Source organism: Siniperca chuatsi, linkage group LG20, assembly GCF_020085105.1.
Source record: "Siniperca chuatsi isolate FFG_IHB_CAS linkage group LG20, ASM2008510v1, whole genome shotgun sequence".
In the NCBI taxonomy this organism is placed as follows: domain Eukaryota; kingdom Metazoa; phylum Chordata; class Actinopteri; order Centrarchiformes; family Sinipercidae; genus Siniperca; species Siniperca chuatsi.
This window is the reverse complement of record NC_058061.1, coordinates 2,860,726-2,882,894: the sequence shown is the minus strand read 5'-3', so window position 1 is coordinate 2,882,894 and position 22,169 is coordinate 2,860,726. Positions and strand designations below refer to the sequence as shown.

At 39.9% G+C, this 22,169-nt stretch overlaps 1 protein-coding gene across 5 annotated transcripts in view; it reads left to right on the top strand.

Annotated features, from left to right (window-relative positions):
• Positions 1-22,169, top strand: part of aatkb (apoptosis-associated tyrosine kinase b) — a 58,612-nt gene that overhangs the window by 27,911 nt on the left and 8,532 nt on the right. For 2 of the 5 annotated variants that reach the window (XM_044178745.1, XM_044178744.1), the window contains 9 exons: positions 5,786-5,919; positions 11,492-11,633; positions 16,876-16,955; positions 17,652-17,770; positions 18,290-18,377; positions 19,582-19,715; positions 20,191-20,275; positions 20,878-20,999; positions 21,987-22,136. In XM_044178745.1, the coding sequence (XP_044034680.1) occupies positions 5,875-5,919; positions 11,492-11,633; positions 16,876-16,955; positions 17,652-17,770; positions 18,290-18,377; positions 19,582-19,715; positions 20,191-20,275; positions 20,878-20,999; positions 21,987-22,136 (965 nt within the window). In that variant the 5' untranslated portion in view covers positions 5,786-5,874. Of the gene's footprint in view, positions 1-5,785; positions 5,920-8,651; positions 9,031-11,491; positions 11,634-13,686; positions 15,329-16,875; positions 16,956-17,217; positions 17,445-17,651; positions 17,771-18,289; positions 18,378-19,581; positions 19,716-20,190; positions 20,276-20,877; positions 21,000-21,986; positions 22,137-22,169 lie in introns of those variants that run through there. The other 3 variants (XM_044178746.1, XM_044178747.1, XM_044178748.1) reach the window with 3 other exon arrangements.

The window sequence follows — 22,169 nt, the reverse complement described above, 5'->3', positions numbered from 1 at the left end:
AAAACTGGACAACACTCGCTCTATAATGGCCAGTCGGCTTATCTGAATGAAGCAGGCTTAACAATAGTGACACACTAATCAATGGTGGCTGAAGTAGATTTGGAACTACCTGTAAAGCAATAATACAAGCCAATACAGAAATAAATATTTATTTGTTGGTAGAGCAATTGTTTTATGCACTTAGCAGCTGCAGAGTTATTGCTACAATTGAATGCCACATTCAGGCTGATAGCCAGGATATTATGTTGACAGGGTTAAGAATTTGGACTCTTCTTAATCTGTCAGCTCTGATTTAAATGTCCCACATGTCAACCACACTTTAGTCTCTCTTTAGTCACAGTGACTCATACCTGTACTGTACTGCTGGAGCTCAGTTCAGACAGCTTAGTTGCTTATTGTTTTCTCTGCCATATGAAATACAGACTTGGCTCAGACTCACAACCTGTCAGACAGAATTAGCTGAGCTAGCACGACCACTGGCAAACCATTCCTTTGCTGTAGGTCTGAGGTCTGTGTGTCAATAAGTCTGATACCCAAGTGGATCCAAGTGGACTCTATTAACTCTAATTACATGGTGTGTCATAATCATGGCAGGAGAAAATTTTGTTTTTAGGAATTAGTTTCTTTGGGTTTCTTAGGATATTTATTGCTACTATTTTTATTTTTTTAATTGGTGGAGCATCATGCTGCTGCTAGTGTTGGCGTTCTCTCTCTGTTTGGGTCCTCCACATTTTGGATCGACCATTTTCAGACCTGCTCTTTCGGTCCTTGGGTTCCTTTCAGTTTTGGTCTCTTCTTTTGAAAATTAATGTATGCCCATCAGTTTTGGGGAGGTTTTCTCCAGGTCTTTGGATCAGGTCCAAAGTTTTGCAAAAATGCACTTATTCGCTTTCCTGTTGAGAATTAGATGAGAAGATTGATACCACTCTAATGTCTCTCTGCTAAATATGAAGCTAGAACCAGCAGACAATTAGCTTGGCTTAGCATAAATACTGGAAGCAGAGGAACACAACTAATCTGGTTCTGTCCACAGTCCAAACATTGCCTTCAGCACCTCTAAAATTGACAAATTAATACATTATATCTTGTTTGTTTAATTTGGGCTCAAAATGTAAAAACAACACGTTGTGGTTTTATATGGAGTTACATGCTGGGACTATTTCTTGGCGCAGTAAATTTCTGGAGTCTTGTTGTCACTGTGAGGTTGCCGAGCAACCAGTGGAGGCTAAGGTAAGCTAATCGCCTGCTGGTTCTAGCTCCACATTTAGTGTACAGACATGACTGTGGTATTGATCTTCTCATCTAACTCTAGGCAAGAAAGCAAATTTTCCCAAAATGTTGAACTATTCTTTTAACTCTCCCACTGAGTGCATCTGTCTTAACTAGTGCTGAAACGTTACTGAACCTACCAGGCAAATGGTATTCCAACAGCACAGAGTTCACAGGCTGTGGTGGTGTGTCATACTGCCGAGGGCATATGTACCAAAATCTGGAAATCAGGATGAAGCTGGCAGTCAGATATGCTGCAGCTAACTCATTAAGCTGCAAAAATATCCTGAATGATTTTTCAGCCAGCTCTATCTCAGTAAAGGCACCACAAACTCGTGAGGTTGTCAGATAGACTCAGTCTTTACTTAACACTCTGCCGTTTCTGGTTCTGTCTGCCCTCGGTTAGACTTTGAGTTGCTGCTCTTCAGCTTGCTGAGTTTCTGTGTCGAGTGCAGAGGAGATTCTCCTGGGGGAGACGCTGCAGAGTACATAGCTCTTCAGCCTCTTCTTCTTTCTCAGATTCTATTTTTCTCACCTCTCGTCTCCTCACGCTCGCTCCCTTTTCATCATTTAGTCATCAGGGTGTGCTTCAGCTCTCTGCCTCGGGAGGCTAAAAATGGCCACCACCTCCGAGTAGCTGATACGGTACTCACGCTGCTAACATCAAGTAGTAAAAGGAGAGAAAAAATGCAGCAGCTCAGAAATTCAGTCCACCTTCCTGTGTTTTTCACTGTAAATGGGGTCTTGTGTTGTGTGTTTTTGAGTGTAGTTAATGAAGCTCTCAGAAGGGACATCTCCCTGTGAACTAAATGACCTTTAGCAGGAAGCATTTGTCTCTTTGGATCTGGGCTCATTACAGCTAACAAGAGGGAGAATCCTCTCTATTTCATTAAGATCAGTCAATGGCATTGATTTTACGCAGCTAGGGAAGAAAAGACAAAAGGTGTTTTTGTGTGTTTCTGGGGTCCAACCCATCTCAGCTAGGTTTAGAGAGTTAAGATAAGATGTATTATAACCTGCTAAATAACATCTTAGTTGTATAGACTAGCCAAATCACACCTGTATGGTAGCATCACATGACTGCACCAATATATTTAAATGATGTTTCTCTTTCCATTCCTTTCCTCCACTCCTCTCCTTTGCTAGTCAATTTATTAACTGCTGTACTAAGCTTTTTTTCTGCACCTGCCTGCACTATACCTCAGGGTACTCCACTGGAAAAAGCTCGGGCAAAAGATTAGATATTTATTCTTTCTTTCTTCAGATTTTTCCCATTCTCATACACTCACCTCCTCCCCACTGGCCGGGCCTGCTGTTTCAGGTGGAACAGAGGTATTTTACCACTGTTAGATTAACTCAGTCGATAGGTTTTGTGAATTAAATGTTTTAATAGAAAATGCCAAGTAAACTAAAATAATATATAAGAATACATTTGGTGATAATCCCATGAAAAGACCAAAATGAACAATGTGTTAGTCTGTCTCTGAATATTATTCTGACTCAAGCCCATTGGATCCTACTGAAGATGTGCTATCAATCTTGGGTCACTTTAAATTTTTCAGAAAGCTAAATTATTTCCTAAGGCAGCTGGTCACTGTAGTTTATAAGCAAACATTACTCAAACGGGAGGAAATTGTGCATTTGTTGGGGATTATTTTCAGCTGTGGGTTTACACACATTTGTTTCTCTGGTGAGTATTCGGGGCAGCAGGACGGTGTGTGTGGGATTGAGTCAGAATAAACTACAGTGTGTGTGTTCATGGTGATGAAGGAACATGTCAGCCAGCGCAGCAGTGTGGCTCATTGACGTGTTTTAATAGTTTTTGGACAACAATGGAGCTCTATGGCACAGAGGATCAGAGGCATCAGGGTTTGGCTACACAGATGATATTTGTTAGTGGAATCAGTTCAGTGTTGGTTTTGATCTTTTGATGGGATTTGTTGACAATGAGGAAAAATATAGATTATCACCATAATTATTGTATAAGTCACTAGTTTTAACTGTTTGATCAATTTCACAAAGGTTTGTACCCACATTCGTCCACTGAGAATAAAATGTACAGTCATGTTGGTCATTTCTGATATGAAATAATTGTGGACTAGGTGTGTGGCAGTCATAGAATTTAGCTTCTGTTTATAATAATAATAATAATAATGAATAATAATAATAATAATGATGTACAAGTCTATCAGCTGGGCTTAAATGTTCTGTTTTCATTTCGACTACATGTGGACCTAAGTGTGTTCCTGAAATATTAATTCCCAGCTGCATCCCCAGTCACACTCTCTAACTTGTGCTGCTGGAGGAGATGGGATATGTAAGCAAGGGAGTTTTAAATAAACCACAACAGAGCCAGAATATGTCTCTGCTCTCTGTAATTACCCCCCTGACAAATAAAAATTTATTAAACTGGAATCTTCTTGTATAGCTTTTCAAAGCACTAAATGGTTATTGACTGATTTAGCAAACTGGCTTTTTCCATTTCTTCCTCCCTCCTGCTTCATGTGACATCATATTGCGCTTTTTATGGACACTGTTACTGGACCACTTGTTTTATTTCATTCCAGTGAAAAATTCAGTAAAATCAGATTAGGACTCTATGTTCCAAAAACCCCTGAGCTGGCCAGCTAATCCTTCATTTGACTGTTAAATTTGCATGTTTTTCTGTGAATATCTCTTCTCTTCCTACATTCTGCCAGCCGGCCTCCTAAACAACAATGTTCGCACTCTGTCCAATTATACTAAGAGCCTGATATTCACTCAGAGCCAGTCAACAGCTTTCAGAGGATCAGCACAAACTGGCAGCAGAAATGACTCTCTGTGCTCAGTTTATTATGTAGCTATATATATATGTGTGTGTGTGTGTGTGTATGTGTGTGTGTATCTGCGGAGCTGGGTCGCACTGCTGTTGGCAGGAATCAGTGTGAGAGATTTACAGCTGAAGGCAATCCTGCATGGCTGTCCGTCAATCTGTTTCCGTGGAAACCGTTGCATTTCAGAAGCCATCGCAGAATGAGAAACATAAATCATCCACTGATCAAAAATGCCCCCAAAATTGGGAACAAGATAGGTTATTATTTACAAGATTGGACAGCATACACGCGGCACACACGAGGATAATGCAAACCATCAAAGTCTGAAAATTTGCTTCGCTGATACAGAATGAGGCTCAGAGCGGCAGAGTGAGGGAGAAATAGAGCCTGAGGAGAATAACGAATCAGAGAAATCTTCACTGTTGGGCTTCAGAGGCAGAACTAGAGTTTGTAACTATTGTAAATAAACTGCATTACTATTGTATCATTATTATAGCCTTGTATCTCACTTTTCATTGAATCATCAGATTTCTTGTTTGCAGATAAATCATACTGAAGAAAATGATGCATTTAGGACACATGGGAGGCGTTTATCATACTGCTCAGCACATGTGGTGCTAAGTGCCCTTCAGGGTGTCTTCAGTATGTTGTACTGTATTGTAATACCCAGCTTTCAGTTCTGGGTTACGTGTTACAGAGTTGTGTGGTTGAAAAGCATTTATTTTGGGAATTCCCATGGCCTAATGGTGTAAGATAATCGCAATAATCTTTGCTTTCCCCTCATGTTTCCTGTCCGTCTTCTGCCTCTACTGTCTCTAAGTCGAAAAATGCTGAAAAAAACTCAACACTGGTTGTTTACTTGGTGTTTATTTGTCCAAAAGATCACTTACTGTGAGAGTCTGATGTCTTCTGGAGTTGACCTTTGAGATTCCTCCAAATGAAACTACTCAACCTTTGAACTCATATGAGTATTGAATAAGGGCCAACTTAGATGTTTGACCTGGTGGAAGACATGACCAACATGTATCCTCTGTGGGTTTCACGAGTCTGCTTGGAAGATATCAGAACCTATAAAATTCTACAACACTATGATTTTTCCAATTATTTTGTCATTTTAAAAATAGCAAAATGTGAGTAAAAGCAACAAAAAAGAAGGCCTACCCATGCAAACAGTTAACACCTGCATCGTTAACAACCGATAATGGAAAAATGCTGCTTTATGTTTTCACACAAAAAAAAACCAAAACAATATGCCTCTGTTGCCAGGTGAAGGTGATAAATCAACACGTGCATTCATTTTTAGCATGTTTTTTTGAGCAGAGGTGTGATGTTGTTCATTGTGTGCTACAGGGCTATAATGTTTCAGAGCATTTCATTTTAAGAAAAAGCATGAGGGCAAGCTATAAATCAAACATGTCCCTAAATGGAAATATAAGATCTTCTGAGAAAGCAGTCAGTTCACGAGCTACTGTATAATGCATAGAAATGATGCGATGGAAAAACCTACTTATATACAGTAATGTATCAATGTAAATTACATTCATCCTTTTAATGTTGTAATCTAATTGCTCTCATATGTCATACATGCTTTAATATGAATTGGATCACATTAATGTAGTTCACACAAACAGTACAGTCTTATACCAGAGTCTTATGCCTCAGCTAATATTCTGTTTGTCTGTAACACTTGATGTGTCCTGCAGATGGTGCTCCGCTGAGTGAGTTGTCCTGGTCGTCGTCCCTGGCTGTGGTGGCCATCTCCTTCTCGGGTCTGTTCACCTTCGTCTTCCTCATGCTGGCCTGCCTCTGCTGCAAGAAGGGCAAAATCGGCTTCAAGGTGAGCCTCTCCTGTGAGCTGATGTACGGAACAGTATTTCTCATCAACTTGCACATGAAACATGAAAAAAATATGAGGCATGAAGAAAAACTGGCACACCTCTGCACCCACACTCATTAAATCATATGAAGTTTTTATGGAGTCTTGAATAGAGATACGCACTCGAACTCTCTTTGCCCATGAGTGAATGGACTGAACATTACTGAACGTTACTCGCAGCCTCTCATTAGATGGCCATTATATTTAGTACACAAGGTCTCTGGCCATTTATACTCAGAAAATGTTGATGGGATGTAGATAGAATTCCAGACAAAGGTGGCAGAGCCTGTGTTTACGGAGCGGCAGAAGGCCTGCAGCTTTTCAGTTCCATCTTGTGTCGTTGATTTAGACCCCATTTCTGAGTAGCGTGCTGAAATGGATCACGGCACCGGAGAAAATAGGACAGGGAGCAATGAAGATAGTGTGTGTGTGTAGCTATGTTGGAGAAATGGTGGGACTGTGTAAATGACTGCAAAAATGCTTAGATATGTGTCAGTGTGGCTATTTCTTCTGTGCGTCAGTTTAGGTACCGTATGTATAAGGACGTAAATGAGTGCCTTCGGGTACATCTCCATCTTCCCTCTTCACTCTCTCTCCACCCGCAGCCTTTCTTTCTTTTTTTGAATTTTCTCTCCACTTTGAATGTGTCTTAAGAAAGACAGGGCTGCTCTAACTACGGAAATGTCTGTAGCCATATAACATAACATCCTGTTCTTTCTTGAACACTGTTTGTGTGCATCTTGAGTTGTTGTTAGGCTGTATGCAAGGAATAGGCATCTATCGAAGATATACAGTATGATATGCCTCATGTCTGGTTGATATGTCTGGTTTGTGTCTTTGGACCACCCAGCTCGGACCTGTTAGGGTGTGTCTGAGGAAGGGGCCAGGGTGGGAGGAGGGGGAAGAGAGAGGGCGCAAGAGCGTGAGGAAGGGCATACCCATGAGCCCACAGTGCATCCGGCCTCAGGGCCCCATCTGGAATTAGACACAGCCTCTCCCAGAGCAGGAAGAGGGAATTTCAGAAAAAAAACTTCAAGAGGAGACTAGAGAAAAGCTCTCTGTGTTTTACAGACAGTGACGGAAAGATGAGGAACTTCCTCCAATGATCCTCAATGCTGTAAAAGAGCTAGTTTGGGGTTTGGACTTGGTTTAGGGGGTAAAACTCTAAAGTTTTCAGTAATAGCCTTTGTGGAATACTCTTATGAATTTGTCATTAATCACATCATGTAAAAATGTAGAAATAAGTGGACCTGCAGTCTGACCTTTGAAAAATGATGTAATTCTTTACACTACAAAAAATAGATTAAAAAAAAAAAGAAAATCAGTTTTTGTGTAAAGTCATGTTGCTTCAAGGAATAGTTCAACATTCAAGGAAATGTGCCTATTCACTTTCTTGCTGAGAGTCAAAAGATTGATATTTCTTGTACCTGGCCAAGAATTAGTCTTGCACATAACACAAATTGTTGTTTTAACAGTTTTTGTACAGATTGGATTTTGTTACCTTTGGACAGAGCCAGGCTAGCTGTTTCCCCATGTTTCCGGACTTTCTAAGCTAAGCTAACCGGCTGCTGGCAGTAGCTTCATGTAGAGTGCTCTTCTTATCTTTTCTTATTATCTAACTCTTTGCAAGAAAGAGAATAAGTGCATTTCCCAAATGTCAAACTATTCCTTTGAGGAAAAATAATACTAATTTGATAGATCTGATTATTGTTTGACAAAAAATGTACTGGAACTGCCAAAAGAGCCAACTTCAAATTTTCACTACATTTAGTACATATGGCTCCAGACCTTCAACCAAAATTATGAGCAGAATCACAGCAGAATTTGCTATACATTCGTTTTCTCAAGATGGTAAACAAATTTCAAACCCAATCACAAGCAGAAACATTCTTTACATTTTTTTAAATGCCTTAATCGTCCCCATAATCTATACACACACCCTTCTAACTCAGCATTCCTTAAATCTCTGAATTTAGTGCCTCAAATTTCTTGTAATTTGTAAGATTCAGGCACAACAGACTTAAATAAACCTTAAATCAGGTTATTAAGACCTTTAATCATTAATACAAGAGTGGACCGAGGCACAAAAGCAACATTTGGGCCAACAATTTGTTTTTTAAGGATCACATTCAGTTGTTATTCCACTTAAGATCATTCATTCCATGCACATCCCCCCTTAATTTCAATAGGAAAGGTTTAAAGGGCTTTTAAGATATAAAAATAAAGGGGGTTCTGTTGCCTGATGAATGTAAAGCTTAACTGCTAAATGACTTCCAACTGCATAGGGCTAAAATAAGAAAACTGCTGTCAGTTTAGGGTCAGAGTAAGGGTTAAATTTAAGGGTTAACAGTTGGGCTTAGGTTCAGGTTCAGGTTAAGGCCTGTAATGATGAAGCTGAACGTCAGGTTCAGAGGCCAGGAATGAAAGTAGTCAGTGGACAGTCCTCACAAGTATAGTGTTAACAAAAAATATGTGTGTGTGTGTGTGTGTGTGTGTGTTTTCTTGGTTTAGTGGGGAAGGGGACTGCCCTGCAGATGTTTTTTGGCTTTTGGGAGAGAGAGAAAAAGAGAGGAAGAGAGCAAGTGATGTCACATGTATAGTATGCAATCCCCACTCCTCCCCCCTCCCACTTCTCCCTCTTGTATTTTTCTTCCTCACATTTTTGTGGGGGCTCAATTTCTCTCCTCTTCCTCATGAGACGGCCACAGGTTCGGTCTCGCCTGTGAACTGGGAGATGGTGCTCCTCCTTCTCCCCTCCATCCCTCCATCCCCAGAAGATCCTGGGGACAGTCAGTGGTCAGCTACAAAATCTCTTCCTCTTCTTCCTCCTCTCTGGACTCAACAATGAGACTCTCTGCAGAATGATGATGCCTCTTTCTGCAGCCGCTCTTCTTGGCACCGCCAACCTCCTGCTGCCATGCAACCATCACACAAATGGGAACCCGGGGGGGACACTGGGTGTGTGTGTGTGTGTTTTTATGGGTGTGTGTGAGAAAACCAGAAAGAGGTTGAGATGCTGTAACCAAAGCTGAGGGCGTTTGACATGCCATCCTCATCTATGAACTCTGTAAGGTAAGCTAACTGGAGCTGCTGTGGGTCACAGAAACATGTACACTGAGCCTTGCGCTGCTTATTTTACCAGCAGGGGAGTCAACTGGGTTTTTGATATTAAAAGGACAAAGCAAATGTAATGATCTATAAATATTTTTGTTGGACAGCTTAAGAATGAAATCATAGGATTTCACTTCATATTAAGTAAATTTTGTTTTGCAGATTTCCACATGAAAAACCAAGTGTTAATATATTTCTGTGTATGTCTTATTGAGTCCTGAAAATAATTGACAATTGATTGATTAGGGGATCTACTGAAAAAGATTTGTTCAAGCTAAAATGATCTGGTTTCAGCTTCTCAAATTTGACGATTTGCTGCCTTTGTCTGTTTTATGTCATTGTAATATCTTTGAGTTTTGAACTGTTGGCCAGACAAAACAATTTGAAGGTGTCACCTTGCATTCTGGGAAATTGTAATATGCATTTGTTTGTTTTTTTAATTAAAGGATGAATCGATTAATTGAAAATAAAATGCTTACAGGCCTAGTTTTGACACCTTTTACTGCAGGATGTATGGAAAATGAGAGATAATATTGCTGTTCTGTAAATGCTGGTGTGTGTGTATGTCTGTGACAGTGTGTGTGTGTGTCGATGTGGAGAGTGAAACCACATGTTGAATGGGAGGGCGAGCAGGACCGTGTGAAGATTTGGATCTAAGGCTGAGGGAGGGTGTGCAGCCTGCACAAGTGTGTTGTGTGTATGTGCTCACATTCTTGGGGGACAGGATGAAGTGAGCGATGGAGGTGTTTGTGTGTGCATGTGTCTGTGTTTGTGTGGGTGTTTCGGAGGGCTGCAGTAGGTCACATTTTTCCAGTGTTGGGACCCCGCTGCTCTCCAGCGCTCAACTAAGAGACTTTTATTCTGACATCCGGTCTGTGGATGCAGCCAACTCCCTCCCCTCGTCGTCCTCTGCTTCATTCTACGATGGGTCACTACGTTCAACAGACAGGAGGAATCTTTCAGGGGCTCCTCACTGTTCGTCCAGCCCAGGCCTCAATGTAACACACTAACAAAGAAAACTCATCTAAAACAGAAAAACTACTAAAACCTGCAGTGTGCTTCAGAGGGATTTTCAAAAACTAGAATGCTCTAAAATATTTAACTGTAACTGACATTGATTGGCTTATTTTTCTTTTAGAAAACAATATCACATCAAAATGCTAATAATTAAATGTTAGTCTTACTGTAAGCCAAGACTAGTTTTTAAACAGTAATGATATGGATATGTATGACTCATCTTCTTATCTTTATTCATCTTATCCATATCATCATTCCAAGTGATTACAGAATAGTTTTTCACTTCATGAAAGACGCTTCACGCAGTGTGTAGATCCATCAAATGAAAAGAAAAATGATTTTTAAAAAGCAAGGCAGAAGAAAAAACATAAAAATAATTAAATACATAAACATATACACATACAGATATAGATATAAATATAACTTTGTTTAATTAGTTTTTCAGACAAAGAAATACCTTTTAGTTTGTACGTTACTTTTTCCATATGTTGGATTTCATTTGACAGTTGTGGACATTTTACTCTAGTTAGTTACTCTTAATTTCCTTAACGGATACGCTCATCTCTTTTGTTCAGTTTCTTTCAAGTACAAAATTATGGTTAATACATATTAGAAGTTCTCTATTGCCGGTGATGAGAGTGTGACTATCAAGGTCTCTTGTGCAAACACTAATCTCTCTTTGCCACTCAGAGTTGTGAAGACTTAGTGATCCATCTCCTGCTTGGTGCCATTTGCGGCCTGTGAAGCTGTGAGTTGGATCAGATGGCAGCTTATAGAAAGCAGTAAATCAAGTCAAAAGAATGTGAATATGCTCATTATTGATTTTGATATGAAAATGTTTAAAAATATATTTCCAAATATTAAAAATAAGCATTATTGCTGAGGGAGAGTGAGTTACAGAGCATCTCAGCACTGAAATCATCAGGCTCAATTCCTCAAGTAGAGGATTTAGATACATGTAATCTTAGTGCAAATAATGTTTGGGTGAATCAGATTGGCTTTGTTGACACTATGATGTTCCAGTCATTCTCACAAACAGTTCAGAGAAACACTGAACCAAGCCAAGACAGCTTGCCTCAGTTTATCTCAGTTCTGCTTCAGTGGTCGAACCAAAATATGAATTTTTGTTGTTTGTTTTTACACAACATCGCTTTCTACACACATATGCGTCAATGCAGTCAAATATTACATATTGCATAGAGTAGATATGCACCCATTATATGATCTACAATGCCCATAAAGGCAGACTAGGGCATGCTTGTGAGGTTTGTTTCCAATTTTGCATCTTCATGTCCTCACATTTGTGAACTTACAAGTTACCCAACCAGTTGCCAGTCTAATGCAAGCAACCTGTTCCTTTGCATGACCTTTGACCTCTTCGTGTATTTGTGTATCTGTTTTCCAGGAATTCAAGAATGTGGATGGGGAGGAGTACCATGCAGATATGTCCACCTTGGCCTCGCCGACCTCCCAGGGCAGCCCAGACGTCTACATCCTGCCACTCACCGAGGTGTCCCTGCCGGTCGCAAAGCAACCTGCTCGATCAGGTGAGTCAAAGTCCACTTCAGATCAGTTTAACCTCTTAAACTCTGCCAATTCCACCAGTGGCTCCATAAACTGTAAACAAACTCATGTTGTGCAGACAAGCACAAACCCTCAGAAAAGGGAAATTATGCTAAAAAAAGGCATCCCAAAGTTTCCAAAGTGAGAAAATCAGGCTGAAGTTTTGGGGAAATAAGAACAAAATGACTGACATCAACAATATTTCCATATTTGCAATGGTGCAGCCATGAAAAAACATGGACTCTTGAGTTTTAAAGAGAAAAGGGAAATCTAAAGAATCTGCTGTTGAAAGGGATTAAATATAAGATGAATGGGTGGTCAAAGAATATCCAGTCATGATATCATTTTTGACTCTTTGTCAGTGCTTTATAATTCATGCCTTCAGTCATTTGCTGCAAACAGATACAACCCTTGCAATAGTTTTGTAAAAGTGCCAGAGCCTTACATGTGCAAGTACATTTCAAGGGTGTGAGAATAAGCATGGAGAGCTGTGTGTCTGGCATTAGTCAATGTTTGTCCCCAGAGTGAGCACCGCCCTGATGCTGGCCTCGGTCAGCTGGGCCTCCACCTATCTCACAGTCCCTCACTGCAGGTCCCCACAGAATGAACTCTGTGCTCTTTAACTTTCACTCTCTCCCACAAACATCTGCCTGTTGCATAATAACGTCCAGGCGGCCAGCCTACACTGCTGTTTGTTGGAATGTCAGGCATGTCAGAGTACAAAACCCCAGTGAGAATATTCCTCTTTCACTCTGTCGCTTTCTTTCTGTCTTTCTGCTTCTATGCGACAATGGTCCTTGTTGTGTTTTAATGGGCTGATGCTGCCCGATAAACTTGACACTGGAGTGTGGTGAGACTTAATGGATCACGCCCACGCAGTTAACTCAGGGATCAGTCTGAATCAAAGATCAAATAGAAGTAATTGTGAATGTTTGTTTGTTTTACATTTATACGGTTTGAGCCACACTAGTTAAATAGACCTCGACACATAAAACCAAAAATATCTGCATTCCTTGATACTACTTGGGGTAAGTGAGAAACTATGTTCTCACTATGTTCTGTGATTTGGGTAAACTGGCCCTTTAACATATGCTTTGTCTTCTGTGAATAATAGAAAGCATATGGTATTACAGTAGTGGCAGAGGTCAGGGATTCGTTACTGCACCTTCAGGACTGCTTCACCCAGTCACATCATAAGGTGAAATAGATTTTTGTTTTTAATGAGAAATTGATTGGCTGAAGTGGATCCATCATGCTCTACTGTACCTTGCTAATAATTTTCCTTTCTTATGCTTTCTTGTAATTTTTCTTATCTTTTGTTAGCTGCTATTTTCTATCTTTATCAGAATTTTGCCTTCTTCCTGCAACTATCCTAGTTAAAGTTGAAGTTGAAGTTTATTTGTATACCACCACTTCATACAAATGCAGTTGAAAGTGCTTTATAGGGTGATAAAATATTTAAACTTCAAAGCTAAACCTACAGCAACAGAATGAAGGGAAGTATAGAAGAATAGAGAAGAGCACAGGCACTAAAACAGCAGAGAGGCAAATAAAATGAATACATGGCAGTTATTAAGATTAAAATATTTTATGAGAAATTGAATATAAAGGTCTTAAGTTTGCTTTACGCAAACATGGTCCAGGTCTCAGATTTCAAATCTCTGATTCCTGAGAGCTTACGTGGATGTGGAGTTGAATTACTTAGCAGTTATGAGTAAGTCTGGTTACTTTCAGCCAATGTTCCCATCTCCTCTGTCATCCTGCTGTGCACTGGGGCTGTCGAAGGACTATATAGATAGGTGGAGTTCCCAATGAGACATCAGTACTGCAAGAGCTTGGCTCAGTTTGTGGCCTGGTCCCCAGGACTCGCCCTGATGCAGCTGTTCTCTGCTGCAGGCTGTACTGCAAAGACTAATGGAGCTCACACCCACTCAGAGAAGACATGTGAACAGCTACACGTGAAAACGCAAACAAAGATTAGTCCGAGGAAAAACAAGTCCCGTTCTCATGTTCATGTACACACACACATTGAAATTTCCTCCCACTCAGAGCACATACATGTACTTCATGCATCCTTCTAACAAACACAATCCGCTGAATAACATCACACAATCACTCACATACATCAACCTCCAAATCCTCGCCATGCTACCATTTCTACTTGAGTTACACAACAGAAATGGGCAAACGTCATAAGTGGATTTAAATGTTTGTCCAAGGACAGCACTACAGCTCAGCACCTCAGTCGAGACCGGACTAGGATGCACTGGACTGGAAGAGCATAATGGGAATTCCATTAGGCTCTGAGTGATTTAGCCGCTGTGCATCTTGCTAAAGACTTCCTGGCTACTATAGCGATTAAGCTAGACGCATTCTTCAGAGAGAGATGCTCAGTAGCACACAGCTTAGAAAACACCAGACAGTGTTGTCAAATGGAAATTGAGTTAGTGTACTGGCTGTAAAGAGATCTGAGAACTTACCGGGGTAATCAAGGTATTTTCAGTTTGTCGCAGTGGGTGTTTTAGAAATGTATTTTTGAAAGCACTGAGTGCGTATTTATTCTTCTGCCAAGGCTGCACTTCTTATAAGTGCATTATTTTACTAATAGAAAACTACACCGTGACAAACAAACATGGGATACATAGTTTTTTTTCCATTCATGTAAGTGAAGTAGTTCATGAAAAAAATGACAAAATGTTGAAAACGCCCTGTTACAATGTTAAGATCCAAATTCTAAAAAAAAAAAAAAAAAACCTATCTTAGATCTGTACCAAAAACTTGTTCCCTGACCCATGGACTTTTCTACCAAATTTCATTAAAATCTGCAAGTTGTTTTTAGACATCCTGCTAAAAAACATAACTTCCCTGGCAAAGATAACAAATGTTATAATATAGTCTTTGAGAATTTTAGTTTTTTCACCCAGAATGTATCATCTCCCTTCATTGTTCCATCAGCATTATGAATATTTGAGGTTAACATGATGGTGTAGGTGGCACCCAATGCGTGCCACTGTTATCGCCAAAAGTCAGTTAATTCCTATGTCATGGAGCTGGTGGATAATAGCCCCAGTGTGTGCGTACTAACTGGTCCTAACTGGTGCCATGCTGCCCTAAGCAGCCAGACAATGGTGGTTATTCTGCTGTGGGCCGGGGAGAGCGTGAGTGGGTGTAAGGAATGACCAGTCTGGGGAAAGAGACAAGGGTGTCCAATATGGCCTCCACACAGTGACTGGACTGTGTGGCAGTCTGGATGGGGATAGCAGCACCACAAAGGTCTGTCTGTCTGCCTCTACACCCAGAATCTAAGTGTCATCTTGGGAGACTCAGAGAGAAAGAAAGGGATAGATGGTGAGGGGTGAGAGATGGAGGGGCAGAGGGGGGTCCTGTTTCATTTGGCTGAGCTGGGATGGGACGGTCGGGCGTGTTCGGCAGCCAGGAAGGACTCAGGTCATCAGGGGATGCTGACAGAGAGGCATCAGGGGCTTGGAGGACAGTCAGACAGATCGGTGCCAGAGTCGCCTCAATATAGAATAAGACTTAAGAGTGGAGTTATTTGTTTACTCAGGGACCATGGGCAACATCCATTGGCATGTTCGGATATTTCATTTTAGAAAGGGTTAATAACAATCGATTGGACAGAGGATGGATTCTACAGTGGTCACTTAAGAGCCTGGATATGGTGCGTTCTGTCATGTTAATGTTTTGTGTTATGAGTTATATGTATTTTTTATTCTTTATTATTGAGGTCTATGATTCACCATATAAGTGAGGACATAACGTATCTTTGCCTTTTTGAAAATAATTGTGCCTGTGTGTATGATCTCTTCATCTGTTTATATGTAATAAAACAACTGGTCCAAACATCATGTTGGAAATTAGTGAAATCAACTACTTATCAATAACCTAATATAAATACATTTATCCATTTCGTGTCAAGCCAACTTTAAATTTCTAGTTATTCTCAGAATGATTTCAGAACTTTCTGTAGTCTTGAATTTTTCTTACTTTATGTACTGTGACTTGAAATGATGAGTTGAACAATGTTAAAGTTAAATAAGTTTCTAAAGAGACATGGTTAGCATGTTAGCGTACATTCCAGCCTGCATTGTATTTGATGGGATAAAACTCATCAGAGAGACTTCTTTTTGTAGTTGAAATGTTGTAGGACACTGTCACATGCAATGTGTAGTGTGTCTTTTCAGTCATGTTCACTTGTTAAAGTTTGTTTTGTCTGACACTAATGAAAACATTGCTAACCATGATGAAGGTTGGCCTCCACTTCAGTGCCTGTGTGCCACCCTTGCCTCTGGTACAAAAAGGGCTCCTAACGTAACATAAAAAGCAAATGAAGAACTGATCCTGAAACTACAAGTGAAAGAATGTAGATGGAAAGCAAATCTGACTGAAGTTTTTCAGCGTGACAAAATAAATAGTTGTTGATCGAACTTAATGTCTTAAGTTTCTCAAATCTGTTTTCTCACGTTTGGTGAGTTTAACTCAGTGAGTTTTACAGCTAATGAGCAGCCTTTTTAAAAAACTTTTCGATTTAGTTAACTCGTATTTAGGCAGCAAAAAAATCTTTTGTATTTAAGTTGAAAATAGCTTACAGGACCATTTAAGTACAACATTTTTGCTGACTATTTTCAAATGTATGCTATGCAGTTTTTTGATATATTGCTTTTTTTTTGTTTCAAGCAGCCATTGGTTTCCATCAATGTTCATATGGTATGAAAATCGATTAGCATTCTGATTGCTTGAGCGTAATCCAGTGAACATCAATCCTGCATTAATATTTGTCACTGTTATATTATTGTTGTGTGTTAATGTAACTTAAATGTGGAATTATTTAAAAAGACTGCATGGCATTACATAATTATGATAATGTAACTTTGATCAATGTTAATGCAAACTTGATGTTCAGTGAGATAGATGAAACAACTCAAGCAAGTTTGAAGAGTCTGCTCATAGATTTTCATATCATATGAAAATGAATGGTAACCAATGGCTGCCTGGAATGGTGGGACAAATACATTTACATTTGTGAAACACATTAGCATGGTTTGTGAAAGAGTTAGCTGTAATGTAACGTAATGGGATTTGTGGTAAACGGGCTAAAGCATGCAAAACCACTGGCTTTGTGAAGACCACGACAGCATCATCAAGAGTCCGATGGTGGAGGATTATCTATCACTGTAACACCTTTTCCTCTCCCTTCTTTTCCTCTAGTCCAACTCGTGAAATCCATAGATCTCGGCCGCCACAGTCTTCTCTACCTGAAAGAGATCGGGAATGGCTGGTTTGGGAAGGTAAGCCAACTTCTGACACTTCAATCTTCATAACTTCCTGCTGGTGGTCGCTCCTGCTGTCCCTGCAGTACCTGCCAGGTAGATGAAACGCAGCATCAGTGAGCCTCACATCATGGCTGTTAGTATTTGCTGTGATCCCAGCCGTGTTTAGAATGGAGTCAGTTAAAAATGGCCAACACGCCGAGTTACCTGTAATGTCTGAGTGTGTAATGCCATCCTAATTCTCGTGCCTTTGATGTCAGCTTGTCCCACAAGTGATAGACTTAGCCCTTGAGAACAAATTTACGCAGGTAAAATTTTCAAAGTAACAGCCCTCCACTGCAGGCTGAACCATGTGGTGTGGTATTGTGTTTTTACAACCAGATAACATGTTGTTGTTGTTGTCTCTTATTGTCTCCCCCTCCGTGTCTGTTTCTCCTCCTTTTCCAATTCATACTGTTCACTCATGAATATAAATGCGTCCTCTCCATCCTTGTGTACATTGACTGGGTATGTCCATCTGTGTGTGTTTGTCTACATTTTTCTGTCTCTGCACTGTCTTTGAATTCTCTTTGCTGACTGCTTTATGGTTGTTTGTCTTTCTTTATGTAATGGTCACTCCCACTCCATGCTTAATGGATTTGTTTGTGTGAAATGTCTGGCTGTCTGTCTATCTGTCTTCCCTGTGCGTATATGTCTCTATCTGTACTGTTTCAGGTTCTGCTGGGCGAGGTGAACGCAGGCCTAAATACCACCCAAGTGGTGGTGAAGGAACTCAAAGCCAGCGCCAGCGTGCAAGACCAGATGCACTTCCTGGAGGAAGCACAGCCTTACCGGTACACATTTACCTCTGTCACCCGGCTTTTTACATTCAAAACTTGAGCTAAGCTCAAAATATTGCTGTTGTCAGGAAAAAATGTCAGCTCTTCAGGAACTCTGAAAAACAAAGTGGTTTCAGTTCGATGGCACAAATGTGTTTTTCACTTTAAGAGATTCTTATGTTATATCTCATTAATATAAGGGATGGACCATTCTTCAAAATGAGTACTTTTACTTACTTGAGTACATTTTACCACTACTACTTTCTAGACAATCATATAATGCATAAGTGGAACAATTCTCAAACAAATTCAATGTATTCTTTAGAATTTGTGTTTAATAATGACATCATTAGTAGTTTATTTTTACAAATACTGTCGACATACTGTATGAATTTTCACAATTCATATGTCAGTGTGGTTGTTTAGTAATGTTTTCACTGTCTAGTAGAACTACTACAGTATGTGTCAGAACTCACTTTCTGCCTTGTGCTGTGCTTTGATCTGATGCTCTTCCTCTGCTCCTCTCCTCTCCAGTGCCCTCCAGCACCATGCTCTGCTGCAGTGTTTGGCCCAGTGCACTGAGGTCACTCCCTACCTGCTGGTGATGGAGTTTTGTCCACTGGTGAGTATCCAAACCCACAGGTCAGGTGTGGGGAGAAGGGCTCACAGTATGTGTAAAAGAGATTAACAAAGATTAATTAACATCTGAAGTTAATACACACCGAGTGCCAAGTGCATGAATCTGAAAGGAGTGCTGCCACAACCCTGCTGTGTTCCCCTGTTGGAAATGTGTCATTTCATTTAAGGATTTTAATAAAATCACTGTGCCGTAAATGTGCCTTTGCCACTAAGTGTTTCAATATTAGCCTGTACTATGTTTGGGGCATAAAGTGTATTAAAATAATCTACAGTATGAGATATGTACTGTAGTTTGTGAAAGCCCCTGTCAAGTCTTTTGACCTTTGCTTTAAGTCTGCATTACATCCTGTAACTCATTCAGTACATTAAATGGATTGAAAACTTCTTGTAATATGTAGTTTATGGGAATTTCTTGTTAATTACTTTTGGCAATAAAAACATTCTTGGCAGCTGCTGTAAATATTTGGCAGACGAGCCTAAAGTTACCAGTAAGTAAAACTACACTTGTACCAACCTCAACCTGCAGCCTAAAATCCACCATCAACTTCACGGGATTGATTAGTTCAGTAGATTTAACTCTGATATTTGTGGTGATTTTGAAGTAATCACAGAACTAAGAACTGGCTTCCTGCCTCTTCACATCTATCAATTTTTAATTCACTCCACAGTGTAAGTGAAGTAAACTGGCGACACCCGATGAAATGTATTGTTCACAGTAAAATGTCATTTCAGATACGTTTTTTTAAGATAACCCTGTATTTACATGTATGAATGTATGTGTGGAAATAGCAGAAGCACTTAACCAATGAAAAGAAAATGTTCAGATATATATGAGTAGGAAAGTCTTTTAGATCAAGCTAATGATATAGTGTGTTTAGAATCACGGATGAGGATGAGGGCTCAGTCAACAAGACGATTTTAGTCCAAAAATAACTATAATTCCCTCAGATGGCCGGGTTGGTCTGTGCATCCCAAACGTTTCAGTTGTACATATAAACCTGAGGACACCAAGTTAGTTCATCTCGTGCACTTCCATACAGGATTCCAGATTCTAATACCAAGCCAGATTTACATGATTGAACAAGAAATGAGTGACTCAGTGGGTCCCATGACAATGAAACAAGACTGCCCTCCAGTGGTTGGAGGTTGTAACATACATATGTTCCATTTCTATCTACTGTGTCCAGGGAGATGTGAAGGGTTACCTCCGAAGCTGCAGGACCGCAGAAACCATGACCCCAGAGCCCTTGATTCTTCAACGGATGGCCTGTGACATCGCCTCAGGACTCTTGCACTTGCACAAGCATAACTTCACACACAGGTAGTGACCAATTTCTGCTATTAAATATCACACACGTCAAAATTACAACACCAGGCCCAGCCAGTATCTTTCTGTGATCAGTAAAATCTGCCTTTTGTTTCTCGGTTGCTTCCTGGAACAATATCCTGGTGCTGCCTGAGTGCTCCTTACCTACTCCAGCATCAGTGATTTTGTTGCAGGCGGTGACCCCTCATCTCCAGAACAACTCAAACCTCCACTCAGTCTGCAGCACCTTTTTCCAAGACAGGAGTTGATGTTAATATGTGTTTTCAGAGATAGCAGTGTTGAGATAGGCTAACTCTAAAAGAAAAATTATTTCTATCTTGCTATCGGTCAGTGTTTTTACATGCAGGGCTTCTAAATAGTTTTTGAGCCTCAAGAAATATGATCCTCTTGTAATGTTCTGGTCTTGTTTTGTATGTTTATAAATAATGAAGAGCTGTAACAGCTGTTTACCCCCCCCCCTTGTCACCAGTGACCTGGCTTTGAGGAACTGCTTGTTGACTGCTAATGTCTCAGTGAAGATCGGTGATTATGGTCTGTCCCACACCAAGTACAAGGTCTGTATATCAGAAAAAAACATGCACGCAGTAATATATGCAAGCATAAACAGTATTATTTTACAAGTAAATAATTTAATTTGTTTGAGTATTCGGCCAAATTGGAGAAAGAAATAGATAACATAGAAGCATATGATCCTGGTACAGTTTGTTGTCTGTAGACAACGTAACAACCACTAGGGGGGCAAATAGGCAAACGCTGAGTGGATGAGTGCATGAATGAAAAAGTGAGTTAAGCTTGTTAGTGAGTTACTATCTAAATCCCTCAGGTGCTATGCATCTACAAAGAGATCTAGCATTTACTCCACCCATGTGAGTTTCTACAGATTTCACAGATTATTTAATTCCCCAGAGCTCATTTCACTTGTTTTAGAATATTGAGTTTAATAAGGGAAGATGATTAACAACAAAATAAATACATTTGTTTGAAATTTTGAAAAAGTAACACTTTTGGTCAGAATTAAATGTTCGCTAAGGATGGATTGGCTTGTTGTTGTTGTTTATTGTGCAGCTGATATCAGTGAATAAAAATAAATTCCAAAGTGCGATTCTCTTCTGTCCTCACTCTCTGCCTGTTAACAATGTACTATTCCTTCTATCAGGATGATTACTACGTGACATCAGATCAGATGTATGTGCCTCTGCGTTGGATCGCTCCAGAGCTGGTGGACGAGGTGCATGGAAACCTGCTGGTGGCTGACCAGACCCAACAGAGCAACATGTGGTAGGATCAACACACATACACACATACACACATACATACATACACACATACATACATACATACATACATACATACATACAAACAAAGATGCATGCACAAGTGCAAGTGAGATTTTGTGATTTCATAGCATACAGCATAGTTTCAAAATGTTTTAGGCTATAAAATGAAAAATAATGTACTTTCTATGTCAGTGTTCACAGACTGAGTATAAAAGGATAAATCACTAAATACTTTGTTTGCTAAGCAAATATTGGTTGTTGTTGCCTTTTTTTTCAGACAGAGAGAGATTGGGCCTTTATTATACTCCATTGCCTTCAGAAATACAACAAATTGAGGCATTTTATTTGTAAATTTGCTGTTATTTATGTTGCATTTTGTTAAAATCAGGATTAAGGTTGTAAAAAGAAAGCATTTCTCCTTTTTGAAAGAAACAGAGATCTTGTATAATGATACAATTCAATAATTTATCCATATTTTGTGCATAAAAGGTCATGACCAAAAGGCTGAAGTTGGTTCCCTGGGAAAGACACACCACGGAAAATGAACAACCCTAACCCTAAGTGTGCTTGTAACTAACAAAACATGGAAGATACCTTAGAGTTTTGCCCCTTGGGGAACTGTCTTTAACTTTTATTTTACTTAGTTGCGTTAGCTCTTGATACTAAAATTACAAGAGCAGAGGGCAGGGTGGAAGTACTGGCCAAAAAATATATACTCTAACTCTGTCAAGACCTAAGACTGTAATAGGTGAGATCAGTAGCAAAGAGTGGCTAGAGCAAGTCACCAACAAGATGAAAAACAAAACCAACAAGACAGATAAAGATTTCTGCAAACATAAAGGAATGTTACTAAATGTACCAAAGGAATGTACCAAAAATTATTTAGGGACTAGATAAAGTATGTGTGCATAGGGGGAATGACATTTACTTGTTCTGATTACTATTTTATGTTTCATCAACACAATGTCCATGTTATCTTGTGTCTCAGGTCTCTGGGTGTGACTATCTGGGAGCTGTTTGAGCTGGGCAACCAGCCCTACAGACACTACTCTGACAGACAAGTACTGACCTATGCTGTGAGGGAACAGCAGCTGCGACTGCCCAAACCGCTGCTCAAAGTGCCCCTGGCTGAGCGCTGGTGAGACACACGCAGAAACAAATTTAGAAGCAT